Source organism: Macrotis lagotis, chromosome 3 (genome assembly GCF_037893015.1).
Source record: "Macrotis lagotis isolate mMagLag1 chromosome 3, bilby.v1.9.chrom.fasta, whole genome shotgun sequence".
NCBI classification, from domain to species: Eukaryota; Metazoa; Chordata; class Mammalia; order Peramelemorphia; family Peramelidae; genus Macrotis; species Macrotis lagotis.
Window position 1 is genome coordinate 15712439 of NC_133660.1, and position 17839 is coordinate 15730277.

General features: G+C 35.3%; 1 protein-coding gene across 1 annotated transcript in view; it reads right to left on the minus strand.

Moving 5' to 3' along the window:
- Nucleotides 1-17839, minus strand: part of SGCZ (sarcoglycan zeta) — a 125333-nt gene that overhangs the window by 28149 nt on the left and 79345 nt on the right. The window contains exon 3 of the mRNA XM_074227358.1: nucleotides 1174-1261. Within this exon, the coding sequence (XP_074083459.1) occupies nucleotides 1174-1261 (88 nt within the window). The remainder of the gene's footprint in view (nucleotides 1-1173; nucleotides 1262-17839) is intronic.

Below are 17839 nucleotides of genomic sequence, written 5' to 3' on the forward strand. Positions count from 1 at the left end.
TAGATTTCAATTACAATAATTTTTCTTTTTCTAATTGTGCTCAACATTTTTCTCTAAAAGACAAACAAATTTTTTTTTGTTTAGTTAGGCAACTTTTATTAATCACCTACTATGAGTCAATCCCTGTGCTAAGCATTGGGGATTCAAAGAAAGGCAGAAGGTCATCCTTCTACTGAAGGAACTCACAGTAAAATGGGGAGACAGCATATAAACTACAGTTCAGCCCTAAACAGGAGAAATAAGAGATGATCCATAGAGGGAAAAGACTTTCATTAAGGTGGAGAGGAAAGGGGGGACGCAGGAGTCTTCAAAGGCAAATAAATCTGTTCTGATTTTTTGAAGAAGTCAGTCCATTTCCTATTAACTTATCCCCCTCACATTTATATTGAGAATTTCGGAGGTGTTCTGGATGAGAATACAAGACTTCCTTTGCTTTAGGAGATGCTGAACTGCCTCTTTCAGAGGGAAAGTAGGCCAGAAATGCAGCCTATCCCCTGTGCCATATACAAGGCTTTTTTTTGGTGAGTTCCCAGTGATGGATAGTAGACTTTTTCAGTGTATTATCAATATGCCAACCAATACTGAGCTTCCAAATGGCCATAGCTCACAGGTGGTATAGAGGCTAAGACATAGGACCTTGAAGCAGAAATGCCTGAGTTTGAATTTTGCCTCAAATACATCCTAGCTGGGCATTTCTGAGCAAGTTATAACTTTTGTCAACCCATGTTCCTTATTTGTAAATGGAAATAATAATACAACTACCTAACGGTAATGATTGATATAGTAGATAGATTTCTGTACCTGTAGTCAAGAAGACCTGAGTTCAAATGCAGGTTAAGACACTCATGTAAATAATAACACTTATTTTCCTGGGTTGTAGTAGGGATCAAATAAAAGAATACACTGTTAAGTGTTTTGCAAGATTTAAAATATTATATGAAGGTCAGTTATCATCATCATTACAATTATTGAAGATGGGAGGAATTTTTGATGATGAAGTAATCCCAATCTGGTCACATGTCATTCCTACCAGTCCATTTTACCTGCATCACAAATCTGGGACATAGAACGCCTGTCCCATTTGGTATTTTTTGTTCTGATTTAAGCAAACTTTCTAGAACAGTGAGAACAGAAGCCAAATAGGAAGGTCTTTAGGTATACAGTGGCACTCACCTACAGTCAGCTGGCCAGTGAGTTGGCCCAGGGCATTCCGGGCATTCAGGGTAACATTCCTGTCTGACTGTAAGACCAGTGGGCTGTCCTGGGAAATATGCAGAAAACAGACAAGTGATTAATGAAATCCAAATCCAGGTATGCTCACAATAACATCCTTCCCTGGGTGGGGCAGAGTCTACTATGGTATGGGGAACATCTTTATCTTAGATTTCATGCATGAAAACAGAAAGAATCAAAACACCTCCTGGGGTCACAAGCCAAGAAAAAAAAACTCTTTTCGTTATTTTTCTTCTTAGATTGCAGTCTCTGTGAAAAAAAGCCAAGCCCATATGTTCAGAATTTGAAGAATATGCAGAATAAATTTTTTTTTTTTAAAACCCATTAAGTCATGGAGTATCACAACTCCATTCTTGTATATACTTTCTTAGAGGTTGCTTACTGGGATGAACCTTAGTTTCTTTCCCCTCTAAGAGCTCTTCCTACTATAGACCTAATTTTGCCACATTTAGCTATTTGTACCCCAAATCAGAAAGGGTCTCTACTGACCCTAGTTCACTGATTCACCCAGGATATTTCTATTAATTATCAGACTTTAACAATGATAATATTAGTCACTTATCCCCAGATGATCAAGGTTGACAAGAGGTATAGTCTAATGAATTCATTTCAGATGGGTAGCCTGAGTAGAGGCAGCCACTGCTTCTCCTCAGATGGAATGGAAAGGAGTTTTGTTGTCATTTTTGTTTGCCTTTGACAATTCTGCACTCAACCTCTTTTTTTACTCTTCATGGTAACTTGCAAGACTCTTGAGGAGGGGGAAACTAAAAACTAGCTCATTGCCATAAAAAGCTGAGAATCCTTGGATGAATCAATATAATTTACTAAGTTCTTCAACCTGAAGATAGTATAAAGAGCCATGCTCATGCACATTGTCAGACACTAAATGGTAAATCAATTTACCAGTTTTGAGAAAGGAGGGAGTATGTGTCATGGAAAAGGTCTCTCTGGTCCTTTATAGCTCTGCCATTTAATTATTTTGTCAAAAGTTCAGCTTCTATCTCTTTCCAGTTTCCATGTCATAGTAGCAATCACCTGAGGTTAGTTCTTCCAAGCAGCTTTTGTCTAGAGACTCTGTTAGAAATCTCTTACAAGGTCAGGGATTATTCTCTGAATTAGAAGAGAGATTATATCTGACATATGAAGATTAAAGGGATGTTTGACTCATGAGTGTCCTTGGTATTTCCACTCAATATACAAAACAATTATTATTTTATTAACTCCATTCAACAAGAATTATTAAGTGATACATATGAGCCAGACACTTTGGTAAAAAATTGTTAAAAAACTATCCTGAAACAGGTTCCATTTTGTTCTGGGGAAAGATGTATGCAGAGAAGCACGTGCACCATCTAGATGAAGTAAATTCAAGATGATTTCAAGGAACAATACCACTAAGTGGGAGACCATTTCATATAGAGGTGGAACCTAACCAGAATCTTTGACTTTTTCCTCCAATAATGGTGACAAACACACCAAGAATAGAATATGATGGAAGAGGAGAGGGGGAAGGTATAAAGCAAAAAGTTCCAAAAGGTGTTATGGAAAATCTGAGAAGGGAAAGACCATAGACACTTGGAGGAACAGAGGCAATCAAGAAAAGCTTCATTGAATAAGTAACATATGAGTTGAGCCTTGAAAGATGAAAGAGACTTGACCAGTTGGAGTTGAGGGAATGAGAAACTATGAAATTCCCTCAGTTTACTGGCTAGTTAGAGGAAACTTCCTAATAATGAAAACTTTCTGTGATACTGTGATTCTATTCCAGACCTAAGGGATAGTCAAAACTGGTTAGGGAGGGAAGTAAGAGAGATAGAATATAGTGAAATCAGGGAATATTGGCTGAGGCTGAAACTGACACTGGAAAATTAGGCAAGTGGGGAAATGGAAAGTAGAGGACTTTGTCAGCAGCCAGAGGAATTAAGGTAAATGCATCAGTTCTGAGCTAAGAATATGACTTCTCCAGTTAGCGGTTGACAGACAATAGAGTTGAAGATTTTGAGTGCTGAATAGAAATAACTCTCAAGAAAGTTGATACTTTGTGCAATTATATACCAGTAAAATTGAAAATGAAAATGAAATGAAGTGGATGATGATTGGTTACAAAAAATAAAACATCAATTAACAGAACAAGAAACACAGGCTTTAAATAAATGGATCTTACAAAAGAAACTGAACAAGCCATAATGGTAAAACAAAAGGTGAAAAAGAAAAGAAAAGAAAAAAAGATGAGAAGGATTAAAAAGTAAATTCAGGACAGCTAGGTAGCACAGTGGACAGAGCACCAGCCCTGGAGTCAGAAGGACCTGAGTTCAAATCTGACCTCCAACAACTGCCTTGTGTGACCTTGGGCAAGTCACTTAACCCCATTGCCTTAGGAAAAAAAAACAAAACCCAAAACAAATAAAACAGTGAATTCAATTAAACATTCAAATAAAAATTCCTACTAAGTTTACATAAATCCTTAAACAATAGATAGGATTACAAGAGGGTTAGAAACACATTCTTTATATGAGATACAGGTGATTGCAATAGTTAAACCTGGGAGAGACAAGGCAGAGAAGACAGATCTTTGTGAATACAAAGGCAAAAATATTGAATAGGATATTGACAAAGAGTTTACTGTAATGTTAGGGAATGAGTATAGAAAATGATCACATTGTATTCATAGAAAAATGTAAATTTTTTTAAACATTAGGGAAAATTTCCAAATAAAATCAACATACACTTTTGAAAATTGGTGATTTCAGTGCAAAGCCTGGGACAAATGAGAATGGGGAGAATATATGTGAAAGCATGACTAAGGAGGAAGGAATGAGAGAAACTAAAACATATAGATCGCATAGAAATTTTAATCTTTGAGCAGCTAGGTGGCACAGTGGATAGAGCACCGGCCCTGGAGTCAGGAGGACCTGAGATCAAATCCGACATCAGACACTTAATAATTACCTAGCTGAGTGCCCTTGGGCAAGCCACTTAACCCCATTGCCTTGCAAAAAAAAAATTCAATCTTTATTATGGACTTTCTTTAGAAAATGAATTATTAGCTATAATCGGGAATGAAATAAAATTTTATTCTCTTCCTTCTTCCAAAACAAAGCTATTAGCAGTTTGATCTATAGAGCATCAACTAATATTAAAAGGGATGAAACAGACCATGTCAACATGTGAGTTATCTGTAAGGCACCTAGTATTCTATAAATATACAGTGACTATCTCTTCATCAGCACTAAGATCAGGAGCTGTAAAAAATAAAACAAAACTGAGAAATGGCCAAGGAATTGACATTAAACCTAATTGACAGCACTGGATATAATTTCACCCAGAAGTTATGCCAGTGCAACTTAATTGACAAAATAAAGAGACCAAAAGGAACAAATTAATAAATACATGACTTATTTGCTAGATGAAGATAGTTACAAAAGACAACATCATATTAGACTATGAACTTATTTGTAAAATCTTATGACAGATAATGAATAATTATGAATGGAGTCATGTCACAAATCAGAAAGAGGAAATGGGAAGGGAAAAAAAACACTAAAGAAAACTTGGCAAAAGATTCAGCTCAGTAAACTCATTCCAAGGACATTCAAGGATGATAATGGAAAGAATTACAAATTTGAAAAAATGGAAAACATTTGCACATACACTCACACACACAAAGTCTCATGGAGTTGCTCTATAAGTTATCCATCTACATGGATAGTATAGCCTGTATAACATTTTTTTCTCATGTGCCTGGTATTTCCAGTATTAATAATTAGGAGAAAAATCTTTTGAATCATTATTGGTCTCATTTATGAAGCCCTGTAATGTTCCATGGATTGATACAACTAACAAATGGAGGAAAAGACTGAGTTGGATTATGTTTGGCAAATTTTTGAATTTTTAATGACACCAAGTTTCTCCATAAAACAAAGGTTATTTTTTTAAACATATATTCTTCTGGTGTAGCTATTTGCCTGAGGTATATGAACTACAAGTGACTCCAAGAATGAAGGGCAATGGGGTTGGGAGCAATCTTCCACATATTATCAATAAAAGCATTGCTTAGGAAAAGGGATAAAAATTGCAAGATAGAGACATGCCTGAACACCAGTGGAGCAGATTGAGACATTAGAGTTAGATTGTCCTTTTGTTTCACTGAAATCTGTGCAAGAAACTTAAATAGTCCCAGTCTTATGAGATTTCTTCTCTTCAAAGGTTTTTTGGGAAGAATGTGAATAAAAGGAGCACATGATGGGAAATTGGGGAGGAGTTAAGATCTTTGCTAATAGATAGAGTATACAGACCAATAAGACCATAGATTCACAGGAAGATCAAAATGAAGAACAAGCTAGAACAATTTCATAGCTCTGAGTGGACAGATTAGTTCTTGGGTGCTAGTCTAAGGACAACTCATTCCATCTCAATAGCCTTAAAACTTAGAACATATATTGGAAAGAAGCATCAGTTTCCAAGGGTCATGAAAAACCTATATGCCAGTTATTATTCCTAAGGGAGCCCAATTCTTCCAGAAGAACTGGTTGAAAATTGTATTTGTTTGAACTCAACGGGTGTTCTGAGGTTCACTGAACACTGAATGACTCAGCTGCTGCTAAGTTTATTAAACTATAAACCAGGAATGTATGGTGAGGGGGTGGCCAGTGGGCAGAGCTGAGCCTCACCTCTGATGGCAAAGGGTGTAATGCCTACACTAAGTGTGTGCTGTTTACTCACATGCATGTATAATCCTGAAGACTAATTGACAAATAAATGGTTTTATGAGCTGTGTTAGAAGCTGTGCCGGTCAACAGAGATACCAAGATAGAAATGAAATAGTACCACATCTCTAGGAATTTACAATATAATTACAGATGCTTCTTATCCATTTCATTTCTTTCAAAAATGTTATGAATGCAGTATAGAAATATTACAAAAATGGATGAAATATTATAAATTTATTAATATTGAGGATGAGTGGAAATTATTTTATCTTACCCATATGATTGAGAGGAGTGGCAGAATGGATTAAAGAGTAAAACCCAGCCATTTCTTATAAATAAAAAGTCACTTAAAAATATAAAAATCCAGGGGTGGCTAGTTGGTGCAGTGGATAGAGCACTGGCCCCGGAGTCAGGAGGATTCGAGTTCAAATCCAGACTCAGACACTTACTAATTACCTAGCTGTGTGACCTTGGGCAAGTCACTTAACCCCATTGCCTTATACAAAGAAAAACATAAGGAAAAATATAAATATCCATAAAGAATTATAATTAAAGGTTGGAATAAAACTCATTTCTATTCAACTCAATTAAAAAAAATCCATACTGGTATGGTCTCATTCAAGGTAACAAAAACAAATAGATATTGTTAAGGGAGATAATAAAACTATATAAAACCCAAGATGGTAAATTAATATTATTGTTAAATCTCCATATAAACTGAATGGCATAACTTTTAAGTACCCAAAATAAAAGCTACTGAATCACAAAATAATCTAAATAGTAAGAAAACAACTGTTGGGTACTTCATTAACCCTCTTTCGGAGGTAGCTAAATCTAATTCAAGTCTAAGCAATAAATAAATTAAGGCTCTCAACAGAAAATTTGAGAAAAAAACAACCTTACATACACCAGGATATATTAAGCCCTGATGATTATTGAAAGGGTATCAAAGAATACATACACATTTGCATACCCATTTCAGGAGAACAAAGTACCTTTAAAAAATAACATTGAAAAACAATCTCTTCATGGGCATAAAAGATTCCTAAATAAATATGCAGAGACAAACATCCTAAGTAGACCATAAGTTGGGGGGAACTGCATTCATTAAAGATTGTGGGAAGAAAGCTTTAGCACTCAAATGTAGAATAAATGTTGCTATTTTTGATAAAACTTCAAGCATTTATTAGGTACTTGCTGCGTGCTAATCATTGGGAAAATAAAAACTATAAAGAAAATAGTCTTCCCCTTCAGGGAACAGATAGTATTTCTCTGAAAAAATAACATTCTATTTATTCTTAAATATGTATCATATTATAGGACAAAACTAATTGCACCAACAGAAAAAATTTCAATTCGATATGTCAAATTTTGTAGGATGTTGTTCAGATAGTTCTTAGTTTTCTTTAAAATATTTAAAAATTAATAATAGCTGTCATTTATATAGACCTTTTAATTTAATTTAATAATTCATAATTATTAGCTCATTTGATCCTCACAACTAGACTGGGAGGTAGATGCTATTATTATCCCCTTTTTACAGAGGAGGAAACTGAGGCAAAGGATATGAGACTTGTCCAACACGATACAGCTAGAAAGTATTTGACACTGGATCTGAACTCAAGTCTTTTTAATGTCAGACCTAGTGTTCTATTCACTGTAACACTTAATTATCTCAAGTATAAAGACTGTTTTCTTCAGTTTAAAAATTCTCTCCGTCCCCCATTTCTTCTCTTATTTAATGAGAAGGCAAGAAAAACAAAACTTATTACTATTTCAAAAAGTCAAACAAAATAAGTTTCTGCATTAGCAGAAAAAAGCAAGTCTAAGAAAAAAAACAGCAAAAACAAAGCGATAAAAATATGCTCCTGTTTGTACTTTGAGTTCATCAACTCTCTATCTGGAAGTGAGTAGCATGTTTCATCATGAATCTTTTGAAATTCATGTGAGTGGCGATTGTGTTGAACAGTCACTAATACTTTAAAAGTGGATTATCTTTATAATATTTCTCTTAATGTGTAGATTGTGTTATTGGTTCTGCTGACTTCACTTTCCATCAGTTCATGTAACTTTCTGAAGGTCTATTCAAAATCATTCACTTCATTTCTTTGCTCCAGCACAAGGACTAGTCCCTTCATTTTTTCATTTTTTTTTTGGTGGGATCTTACTGGATTAAAATGACTTATCCAATGTCACAGAGCTATTAGTATCAAAGGTCTGAGTGTGGAATTGAACTCAGGTCCTCTTGATTCCAGGGCCAGTGTTTTATCCTCAGTGCCACCTAGCTGCCCCATTTTCATGATTTCTTATAGCACAATAATGTTCCATAACATTCCTGTATGCCATTTTGTTTAGTCATTCTCAAATTCAGTTATCCCTTCAGCTACCAATTCTTTGCTACCACCCCAAAAAAAAGAGTTGCTATATACATTTTTTGTAAATATGAGTATCTTTTCTTTCTTTTAAAACTTTTTTTTTATGCTTTAGACATTGTAGTAGTATTGTTGAGTCAAAGGGAATGCATAATTTTGTAACTTTTTGGTAATAGTCTAATATAGTTATCCAGAATGGTTAGCTTACTTTACAAATCTACCAACAGTACATTAAAGTGCCTATTAGCCCATCAGATGGGTGTGAGATGGAATTCCTAATATTTCCTAATGTTTAGTGATTTAGAGCATTTAAACATTAGTTTCCAGTATACACATTTTTAAAAAGATAAAATGAAATATTGATGAATTGAGAACACATTGAAAAAAAAGAGACATCTAATGCATCTCAAAACAAGCACCAAATAAAAACTCTGACCAAAAAATTAATGAAGAAAAAAGAAAATAGAAAAAGAAAAAGATTGATCAGATATTGAAAACAAAACAGTATTTTAAATTATCAATTAAATAGTTAATTTTTAAAAGAGGTGACAGTCAAATTACCCTAATACAACGAAAAATAACAATGAGAGCATTGTAAAATAGAAATAACAAAAATTATCAGAAAATATTATATCCAATTGTATAACAGCAAAACTAGAAGTATAATTCAGGGGATGAGCATTAGAAATAGAATATGTTAAATATAAATAGAAAATGTTAAGATTTAAAAAATAGGAACTGAGGCATATATAATAAGCATACATAAAAAATAAAAACAGTGGTTTTTATCAAAAGATGTCAAATAAACGACTAGCAAATCCCTAATATGAGTTAGGGAATCTAAGTCAAATGGAATTGGAAGGAAATTCATATTTGATTTTCCAAATGTTTTTTCTATTTTCTTTTCTTTTTGTTCAGAATAAAGAGAAATAATTAACTTTATTTTTATTTTATTTATTTAAGGCAATGGGGTTAAGTGACTTGCCCAAGGTCACACAGCTAGGTAATTATTAAGTGTTTGAGTTTGGATTTGAACTCAGGTCCTCCTGATCCCAGGACTTATTCTCTATCCACTGTGCCACCTAGCTGTCCCTAAATAATTAACTTTTTCAGAGTATGTCTATGAATTCAAGCATGGTCTGGAAAAATGAAGGAATAAAGCTGAGAGAGGAAACTAAACCTAAGCACCCCAGCTAATACAAAATATTGGTAAACATATCAACAAAGAGGCTAAAATAATCTAGACTAAATGTCCAATATGGTCACTTAATGTGCCATACCAGGAAGTATAATATTAGGAAAAATAAGTTTTTATATTAGATTTATAATTTCATTGACGTAAGGAAGCCCTAGGGAGGGAATTCCAGGTACTAGTACAGATTTGTAACTACTCTGCAAACTCAAATGTTGCCTGAGAAATGAGAGATTAAAGGACTTGCCCAGGGTTATACAGCCTGTATGTGTCAGAGGTGTAATTTGAACCCAGTTCTTCTGTTTCTAAGGGCAACTCTTTATTCATTATGTCAGACTTCTCTTCTTGAAGAGCTATCGATACAGTAAAATTTATGAATAAACATAATCAAATCACCTTATCTGTTAATACAGAATCATCCTTTTTTTTTTTTTAACAACAAATACTGTCTATGTTGTAGTCTCTTTAGTCATATTTTCTCTCCTCTGAATAGGAACTAATGTTGTTCCTTGCTAATAGGTGGCACTGAGGTAATGGTTCTTGGTAAATGTACTGAGAGCTCTGAGTTCCGACCCTTGCTGCCAGAGGAAGGGCTTCCAGTCACATCCTCTACTCGTGAATTAGAAACTGCAGCCAAATGTATCTCAAATCTTAGTTATTTTTCATTCCATTACAATGCTGGGATCAATTCAACATTTGCTGCTCTGTGGATTGTGGGCAGAGATAAATCTAGATCTTATGGGTCATCTAAAAAGGTTTCTGTTTATTCATTTTCTCACTATTTCACAATAATTTAGAGATATCTTCTCTAAGTGAAAGACAAAACCCCTGTTTAGTATGGTAAGAATATAATATCTATTCTCTCTCTCTCTCTCTCTCTCTCTCTCTCTCTCTCTCTCTCTCTCTCTCTCTCTTTCTCCCCTCTCTCTCCTACCCTCCTATTTTTTTAATCTCTAGTCTCTGTCTGTCTTTCTCATCTATACATTTTTAGGGAGAAGTCATATTCTGGTAGAAATATGGTAGAAAGAAAATTGCACAAGAAGATAGAAGACTTCATCTCAAGAACAGGTTCTGTTGCTTGGGAATGGCTTAAAGGATTAGTTCCTTCCTCCTTTGAACTTCACCTGAAAAATGAAGGTTACATGGCATGATCTGTCAGCTTCCTTTCAGTCCTAAGATGCTTTGAATTTGTTAACTTATGTTAAGTGGTTTATAGAGAATTGTTGAATTGTGGTATAAGCATAATACATAAAAAATAAAAAAAATGTGAGTGGGTGATTATGTTGAACAGACACTAATTCTTTCAAAAAGTGGATTATCTTTATAATATTTATTTATAATATTATTTATAATATTTATTTTACTGTGTAGATTGTTATTGGTTCTGCTGAATTCACTTTGCATCAGTTCATGTAAGTTTTTGAAGGTCTATTCAAAACCATTCACTCATTTCTTTGCTCCAGAATAAGGATTAGTGAGTCCCTTCATTTTTTCATTTTTTTTGGGTGGGGTCTTAATTAGCAGGATACTTTTTGGCATCTGGGAATGAAGTAAATAGAATGAATTAACTAGTTCAAAATCTTAGCATGGGAAGGGATTTAAGAAAGCATCATGTACAGCCCTGACCAAAATAGGACTACTCATCTAAAGGCTATTTTAAAAAATAGATAAATTATTATTTAATTTGGTTTACAAAAAAAAGAAAACCAAATTCCCATTATCAAAATGAAAAAAGGTGACTTTACTACCAATGAAGAAGAAATAAATTATTAGAAATTTTTTGTTCAATATATATATACCAATAAAAATGAATAACCCAATGAAATCAATATTTACCAAAAGTGGAAAATGCCTAGATTAGCAAAATAAGAATTAGGAGAAAAAAACAGGGCCAGACTGATTTGAAGCAAATTCTAGCCAACTTTTAAAGAATCATTCATTCCAGTACCACAAAAGCTGTTTGAAAAAAAATAGGCAAAGAAGAGGTACTACCAAATTGGATCTATCATACAAATATAGTCTTGATAGCTACACTAGAGAAAGTCAAAACAGAGAAATAAAACCATTACCTGATGTCACGGTGCAAAAATTCAAAGTAAACTATTAGCAAGGAGACTACCTTGACATATTTCAGTGGTTACCAATATGATCAAGTTAGATTTATATCAATCACATGAAGTTGCTTCATTATAAGGAAAACTGGAAGCATCATTGACCATAGAGTGAGAAAAATGAAAAAATCAATAAATACAAAGAAAGCTTTTGAAAAGATAAAATGCCAATCCTATTAATAAGCATTAGAAAGCAGTGAAATAAATGGAATTTTCCATAATTTGATAATCAATACATATCTGAAATCAAGAACCAATATATTATCTATAATGAGCATTACAAACTAGAGGCATTTCCAATGATACTAGTAGTAAAGCAAGAATCTCCATAATCAGCAAAAACATTCATACAGTACTAGAAATGCTAACTAAAGCAATAAGAGAAGAAATAAAAATTGAAGGAATAAGCATAGGCAAAGAGGAAACAGAATTAGCATTTTTTTTACAGATGACATGATGGTTTCTAGCAAATAAACTAAAAATTAATTGAAGCAATGAATGTCAGCAAAAATTCAGAATATAAAATAAAGTGACATATATCACTAACATTTCTATATATTACTAAAAATATCCAGCAGGAAGATATACAGAGATTCCATTTAAATTAAAATTCACTTTCCAAGACACACAAATTAAAACTATGAATACAACTGTAAAATACTCTTCATGTAAATAAGAAAATATATAAATAATTGAAGGAATATTAATTGCTAATTGGTAGGTCAAATCAAATCAAATCAAATGGCAACATTACATATTTATTTAGAGTCATATCAATCAAGTTACCAATAATTATTGGTATAGTAATAAAAGTTCAGAAACTCAAGGAAAATAATGGGGAAAAAAGGATAAAGGAAAAGACCTATCTAGCAGATCTCAGAAATAAACCATAAAACAGTAATTATCAAAACAATTTGTACTAGATAAAAGATTGGAAGTTTGATCAGCATAATGGGTTAGGTATCCTGAAGATACCTAACTCAAAGGTCTCAACTCTTGGGGTAATAATTCCCCACACACCCCTCCCCACCAGGAAGTAAAAATTTCCTTTGTAGTCATGGTCTTTCAATCAACACAATTCCTGGAGAAACTGGGGAACAGTCAGGTAAAAATGAGACATAGACAAACATTTCACATTGTGTAACAAGACAAAATCAAATGGATACATGTATTAAATATAAAGGGGGGAATCATAAATTAGGGAAGCAAAGAAGCAATTTGCTGTCATCTATGGACAGGGGAAGAGTTCACTAATGAGAGAGAGGTTTATAAGAGGAAAAATGGACAATTTTGACTACATAAAATTAGAAATAAGGTATTTGTCAACTAAAAGCAATGCAACTATAAATAGAAATAGGTAAACTGAAAAATTTCACAGCTACCATAAAGTCTCATTTCATACACATACACACACACACACACACACACACAAACTACTTTACATTTACAATATTAAGAGGCATATCTCGATGAATAGTTAAAAGATAAGAATGAACAGTGTTCAGAGGAAGAATTGTTGTATGAAAAATCTTTAAGTCACTAATAATTAGAAAACTGTAAATTAAAACAGTTCTGAGGTTCTGCATCATCCCCATCACATTGGCAAAATTGAGAAGAAAGGGAAAATGAATATTAGTTATAGAAAAAAGCATATCAAGGTATTCTGGAAAGCGATGTAGACTTATATTCCAAAAGGTACTAAACTGTGCATACCCTTTGACCTAGCCATACAATTCTTGCATGTATATCCATAAGAGATCAAAGAAAGAGGAGAAAAAAAATCATAGCAGCTCTTTTTGTCATAGAAAAGCATTACAAACAGTTGGGGGAAAATGACTGAACAAACATATTAATGTGATGGAATGCTGTTGTGGCATATGAAATAGTGACAGGAATGATTTCTGAGAAATGGGAGAAGACATGGTAGATAGGACAGAAACTGAAGGACATCTTATGAAGTAAGAATAAAATTGGAAAGGCAACCAACTTTGAACTACTTAGGAACTCTGATTGATGCAATGACCAAAATTGATTCCAGTAGATCAATGCTGAAGTTTGCTATTTACCTATTGGCAAAGAGAGGAGAAACTCAAAAGGAAGCTTGAGGCAGACAAACATGCACAGAGACATAGACACTCTCCACCTTGCCCTCCGACTTCCTTCTCCCCAATGTGGACATGGTAAATGTATTGCATTGTTTTGCTTGACTACGTTTTTGTAACAGGTTTTTGTTTTTCTTGTTTTCTCAGTTTGGTGGCGGGGGGGCAAAGAGAGGGGAAAGGGATCAAAACCACTTTTCATTGATTGGAAAAATAAAATAAAATACTGTGTCACAAAGAAAAGTGGAAGCTTCACAATAGGATGATACTAGAATGTTTCCAATGATGTACAAAACATCCAGGGCAGTGTCATGGTACCTGCTATACAGAAAGGGGTAGGCACCCAACTAAGGGGCCAATGTCCAATGTCCATTTCTAAACTATTATTGGTCATTTTTTTTATAGGCATGATGTCCACTGGCAAAATTTTTTTTCAAGTCAGTGTGAGATGGAACAATGAATACTTATCACTGGCTCATATATCTGGAAGGAATCTTGAATCTAGGGTTCAGACTGGAACTCAATGTGCTTGCTTCTCATTATCTCTGCACTACATTTCTCCTTAGAGTCAAAGTAATATTTGAATCTATTTTCTTCATTTTTTGTGAATTTCATCAAATATAGAATGGATTAGAGAGAAGATGGCAACTCCGTCAGTGGGGTATTTATACTTAAAAAAAATTGGATGAATTGCAACCAGTCATTTTGTGTCAGTCATAGAAAGGATCATATTTGTGGTATTTTTTGGATTGAACTGAATTGACAGTTTGAAACCAGGAGGTTCTATCTTTGGTCAATGACTGCTTCTCTCTGCTTTGCACTGTCCAGAGTTCTAACATTATCTTACATTCCTCATCCCTGTGAACAGGAAGGATATGGGCAAATGGAAATAGACTGCATTAAATAGTAATTAGGTCAGTAGATTAGTCAATAATCAACCAGCAAACATTTATTAAGCATCTACTATGTGTCAGTCACTGTGCTAATTATTAGGCATGCAATAAGAAGGAAAAGACATTCTTTTCCTCCAGAAACTTATAATCCAATGGGGAAGACAATCTATCTGAAGCAAGTTCTCTTCCCATTATTAAGGACTAATTAACAGAGGGAATTAAGAGGAGTTGGGGAAGCTTTCCTCTAAAAGCTAAGATTTCAGCTGAAATTTAAAGAAAGCTGGAGAGGGGAGATCAATAGAGCAGATGAGGTAGGGAATTCCAGCCTTAGAGGACAGCTAGAGAGATTGCCCAGAGCTGAGACATGGAGGGTCTTACTTGGAGAATAGCCAGGAGGTCAGTGTCACTGAACTGACAGTACTGGAAAGGAGTAAGATGTAAGGAGACTATGAATTTAGAGTGGGCACGTTATAAAGGATTTTAATGTCAAGCAGACAATTTTGTATTTGATTCTGGGGCTGTTACAGAGACACAGGAATTGATTGGCTAGAGGAGTGACATGGTTTGACCTGCATTTCAGGAAAATCACTTTAGTGGCTGAAAGGAGAACAAATTGGAGTTTAGAGACCCTTGAGGCAGGAAAACCTACTCTTAGCTATTGCAGTCATTCAGGTATAAGGTGAGGAGGGCCCAAGTTAGAGTGGTGGCAGTGCCAGATGAGAGAAGGGGGCATGTTGGAGAGATGGTACAAGATGAAATCATCAGGCCTTGGCAACAGCACATTAATAGGAAGTGTAAGAGTAGAGGGTTTAGAGAAAAGGAGAATGGGTTGTTTTAGACACACTGATTTTAAGATGTCACCTGGATATCTAGTTTGAGATGTTTGAAAAGTAGTTGGAGATGTGAGATTGTGAGTCAGCAGAGAGATGGGGCAGAGGTAGATTTGAGAATCACCAGTACAGAGATGGTAATTAACTCTATGGGAGCTGATGAGAGATCACCAAGTCAAGTAGTATAGAGAGAACATAAGAGGTTCCAGGACAGAGCCCTGAGGCATACCTACAGTTAGAAGGTGTGATCTGGAGAGGATCTAGCAAAGGAGGTAGAGAAGTCACATAGGTAGGAAGAAAACCAGGAAAGAGGGTGTCCTGAAAACCTAGAGAGGAAAGAGCATCAAAGAGGAGAGCATGATCAACAATGTCAAAAGATTCAGAGAGTTAAGGAGAATTGAATGAGGCAATTAAGAGATCACTAGTATCTCTGGAGAGTGATAAGGTTGGAAACCAGATTGTAAGGTATTGTTGTTGTTCCTCCTTTATTTTATTTTTTAAAATTTTATTTATTTAAGGCAATGGGGTTAGGTGACTTGCCCAAGGTCACATAGCTAGATAATTATTAAGTGTCTGAGGCTGGATTTGATCTCAGGTCCTCCTGACTCCAGGACCAGTGCTCTATCTACTACTTCACCTAGCTGCCCCCATCCTTCATTTTCAAAAAGGACAAACAATATCATGTGATGTTTTGACTTGTGCAAGAGTTAGTTTTAAGTGAGGCAGTGTTGTGCAACGTTGTCAGCCTTACTCTCTCTTCCAGAGTCATTGAGGTCCAGTGGTAAGACAGCAGTCAAGACTGCCAGCTATGGCCTGGGATGCAGTGAATGACCTTGGAGTTTTTGATGTCCGACCAAGCTCTAATTGCTCTTCTGCTTCAGTTGCCCTCATGGTCATTGGAACAAATTGTTCTCATATGCCCATTTTGCCAGGGGAAGTTTGCATTTTCTTGTTCAGGACAGACTAATACCTTTGGTGGGAAGTCTGCTTATCCACTTTTGGTTTCTACCTTTCACTCAACTCTCACTTGGGATTCCAAGAAGCTGTAGCATGTACAGCCGACAACCTGGTCAAACTGCCTTGGCAGATGGGTTAAACCAGGTTGAGGGGAATTGATAGGCCTTGACCTGGTTGATGAGTTAGGGGATGGTTATCCCAAGTAAGTGAAGCATGTTAGGAGAGGAAGTATAGACACTGATTGTAGATGGCCTTTTTGAGAAGTCTACAAAGGGCAGAAGGGATACAGGACAATAGTTACTGCAGATGGCAGGATTAAGTGAGGGAGTTTTCAGGCTGAGGATGCACAGGCATGTTTGTAGATGGTAGGAAATGGGGGGGAGATTGAAAATAAGTGCAATAGTGGGATTGTCAGAGGGGACAACTTGTTGGAGGAGATGAGATGAGATGAGATAGGATGACTTCAGCAAGCAGAGGGGCAAGCCTTGATAGGAAGTGAAGGGCCTTCATCATTTGGTGCTCCAAACAGAAATGAAGATGAGGGATTGACTGTGGGATCTATAAAATAAAAAAAAAAACATAAACATGTAGGTCCATCTGATTGTGAACACATAACTATAAATGTGTGAAAATGTATTCCTTGCTCAGAATGATCAATAGGAGCAAATTGAACCTTCTTAATGTTCAGAATGACATGCTACATTCTAAGCTACCTGTGTAGATACATAAAATGGTCTATGATCCCATCTCTGGATTGTTCTCATTCTTCTCCTCTTCTTTGGATTCCTGGTGTCCTTCTAGGTTCAAGTGCCATTAGTTATGGGGGAAGGGAAGGGCATAACCATTGATTATGGACTTGCTAGGTGGCGTCCTAAGAACTTTACTCACAGGCCACCTTTTCTTATGCCCCCATTGTTCGTGTTCTCCTCCCATATTCCTTTGCAGCTAAATCTTTTACAATCAGGTCAAGGGCTGTTCTTGCTTTATCCCCACCCCCCTTTATATATAGTGCTTTTAGAAATGCTCATGCAGTTGGATTTTAAAGATATTTCTGGATGATTTAATTGCAAAATTCCCCAAACACATTCAAACACCCATGACTCAATTATGGATAATAATCAGGACACATACTGTTTATGCCTCTAAGATGCATTATAAGGAAAAATGTGGAAGTTACACTCAGAGAAATTCTAGATCAATCATAAGCTTGGATAGATAGGGAATATTGTTTAAGTGGGGTCAAGAGTAGGCACCAGAATAGAGAGAACAGCCTGGATATCTCTGAGAACGCCATTGTGGTCCATGAGCAAAGGCTAAAAGAGATCAGACACAGATCTTCCTTTGGTTGAAGTTAATTTTAGTATCATACAGTGAGCCAGACAATAAATCTTCTTAGGGCAATCCACTGTCAGCAGCTCATCCACCAACATGCTCTTGTGAGAA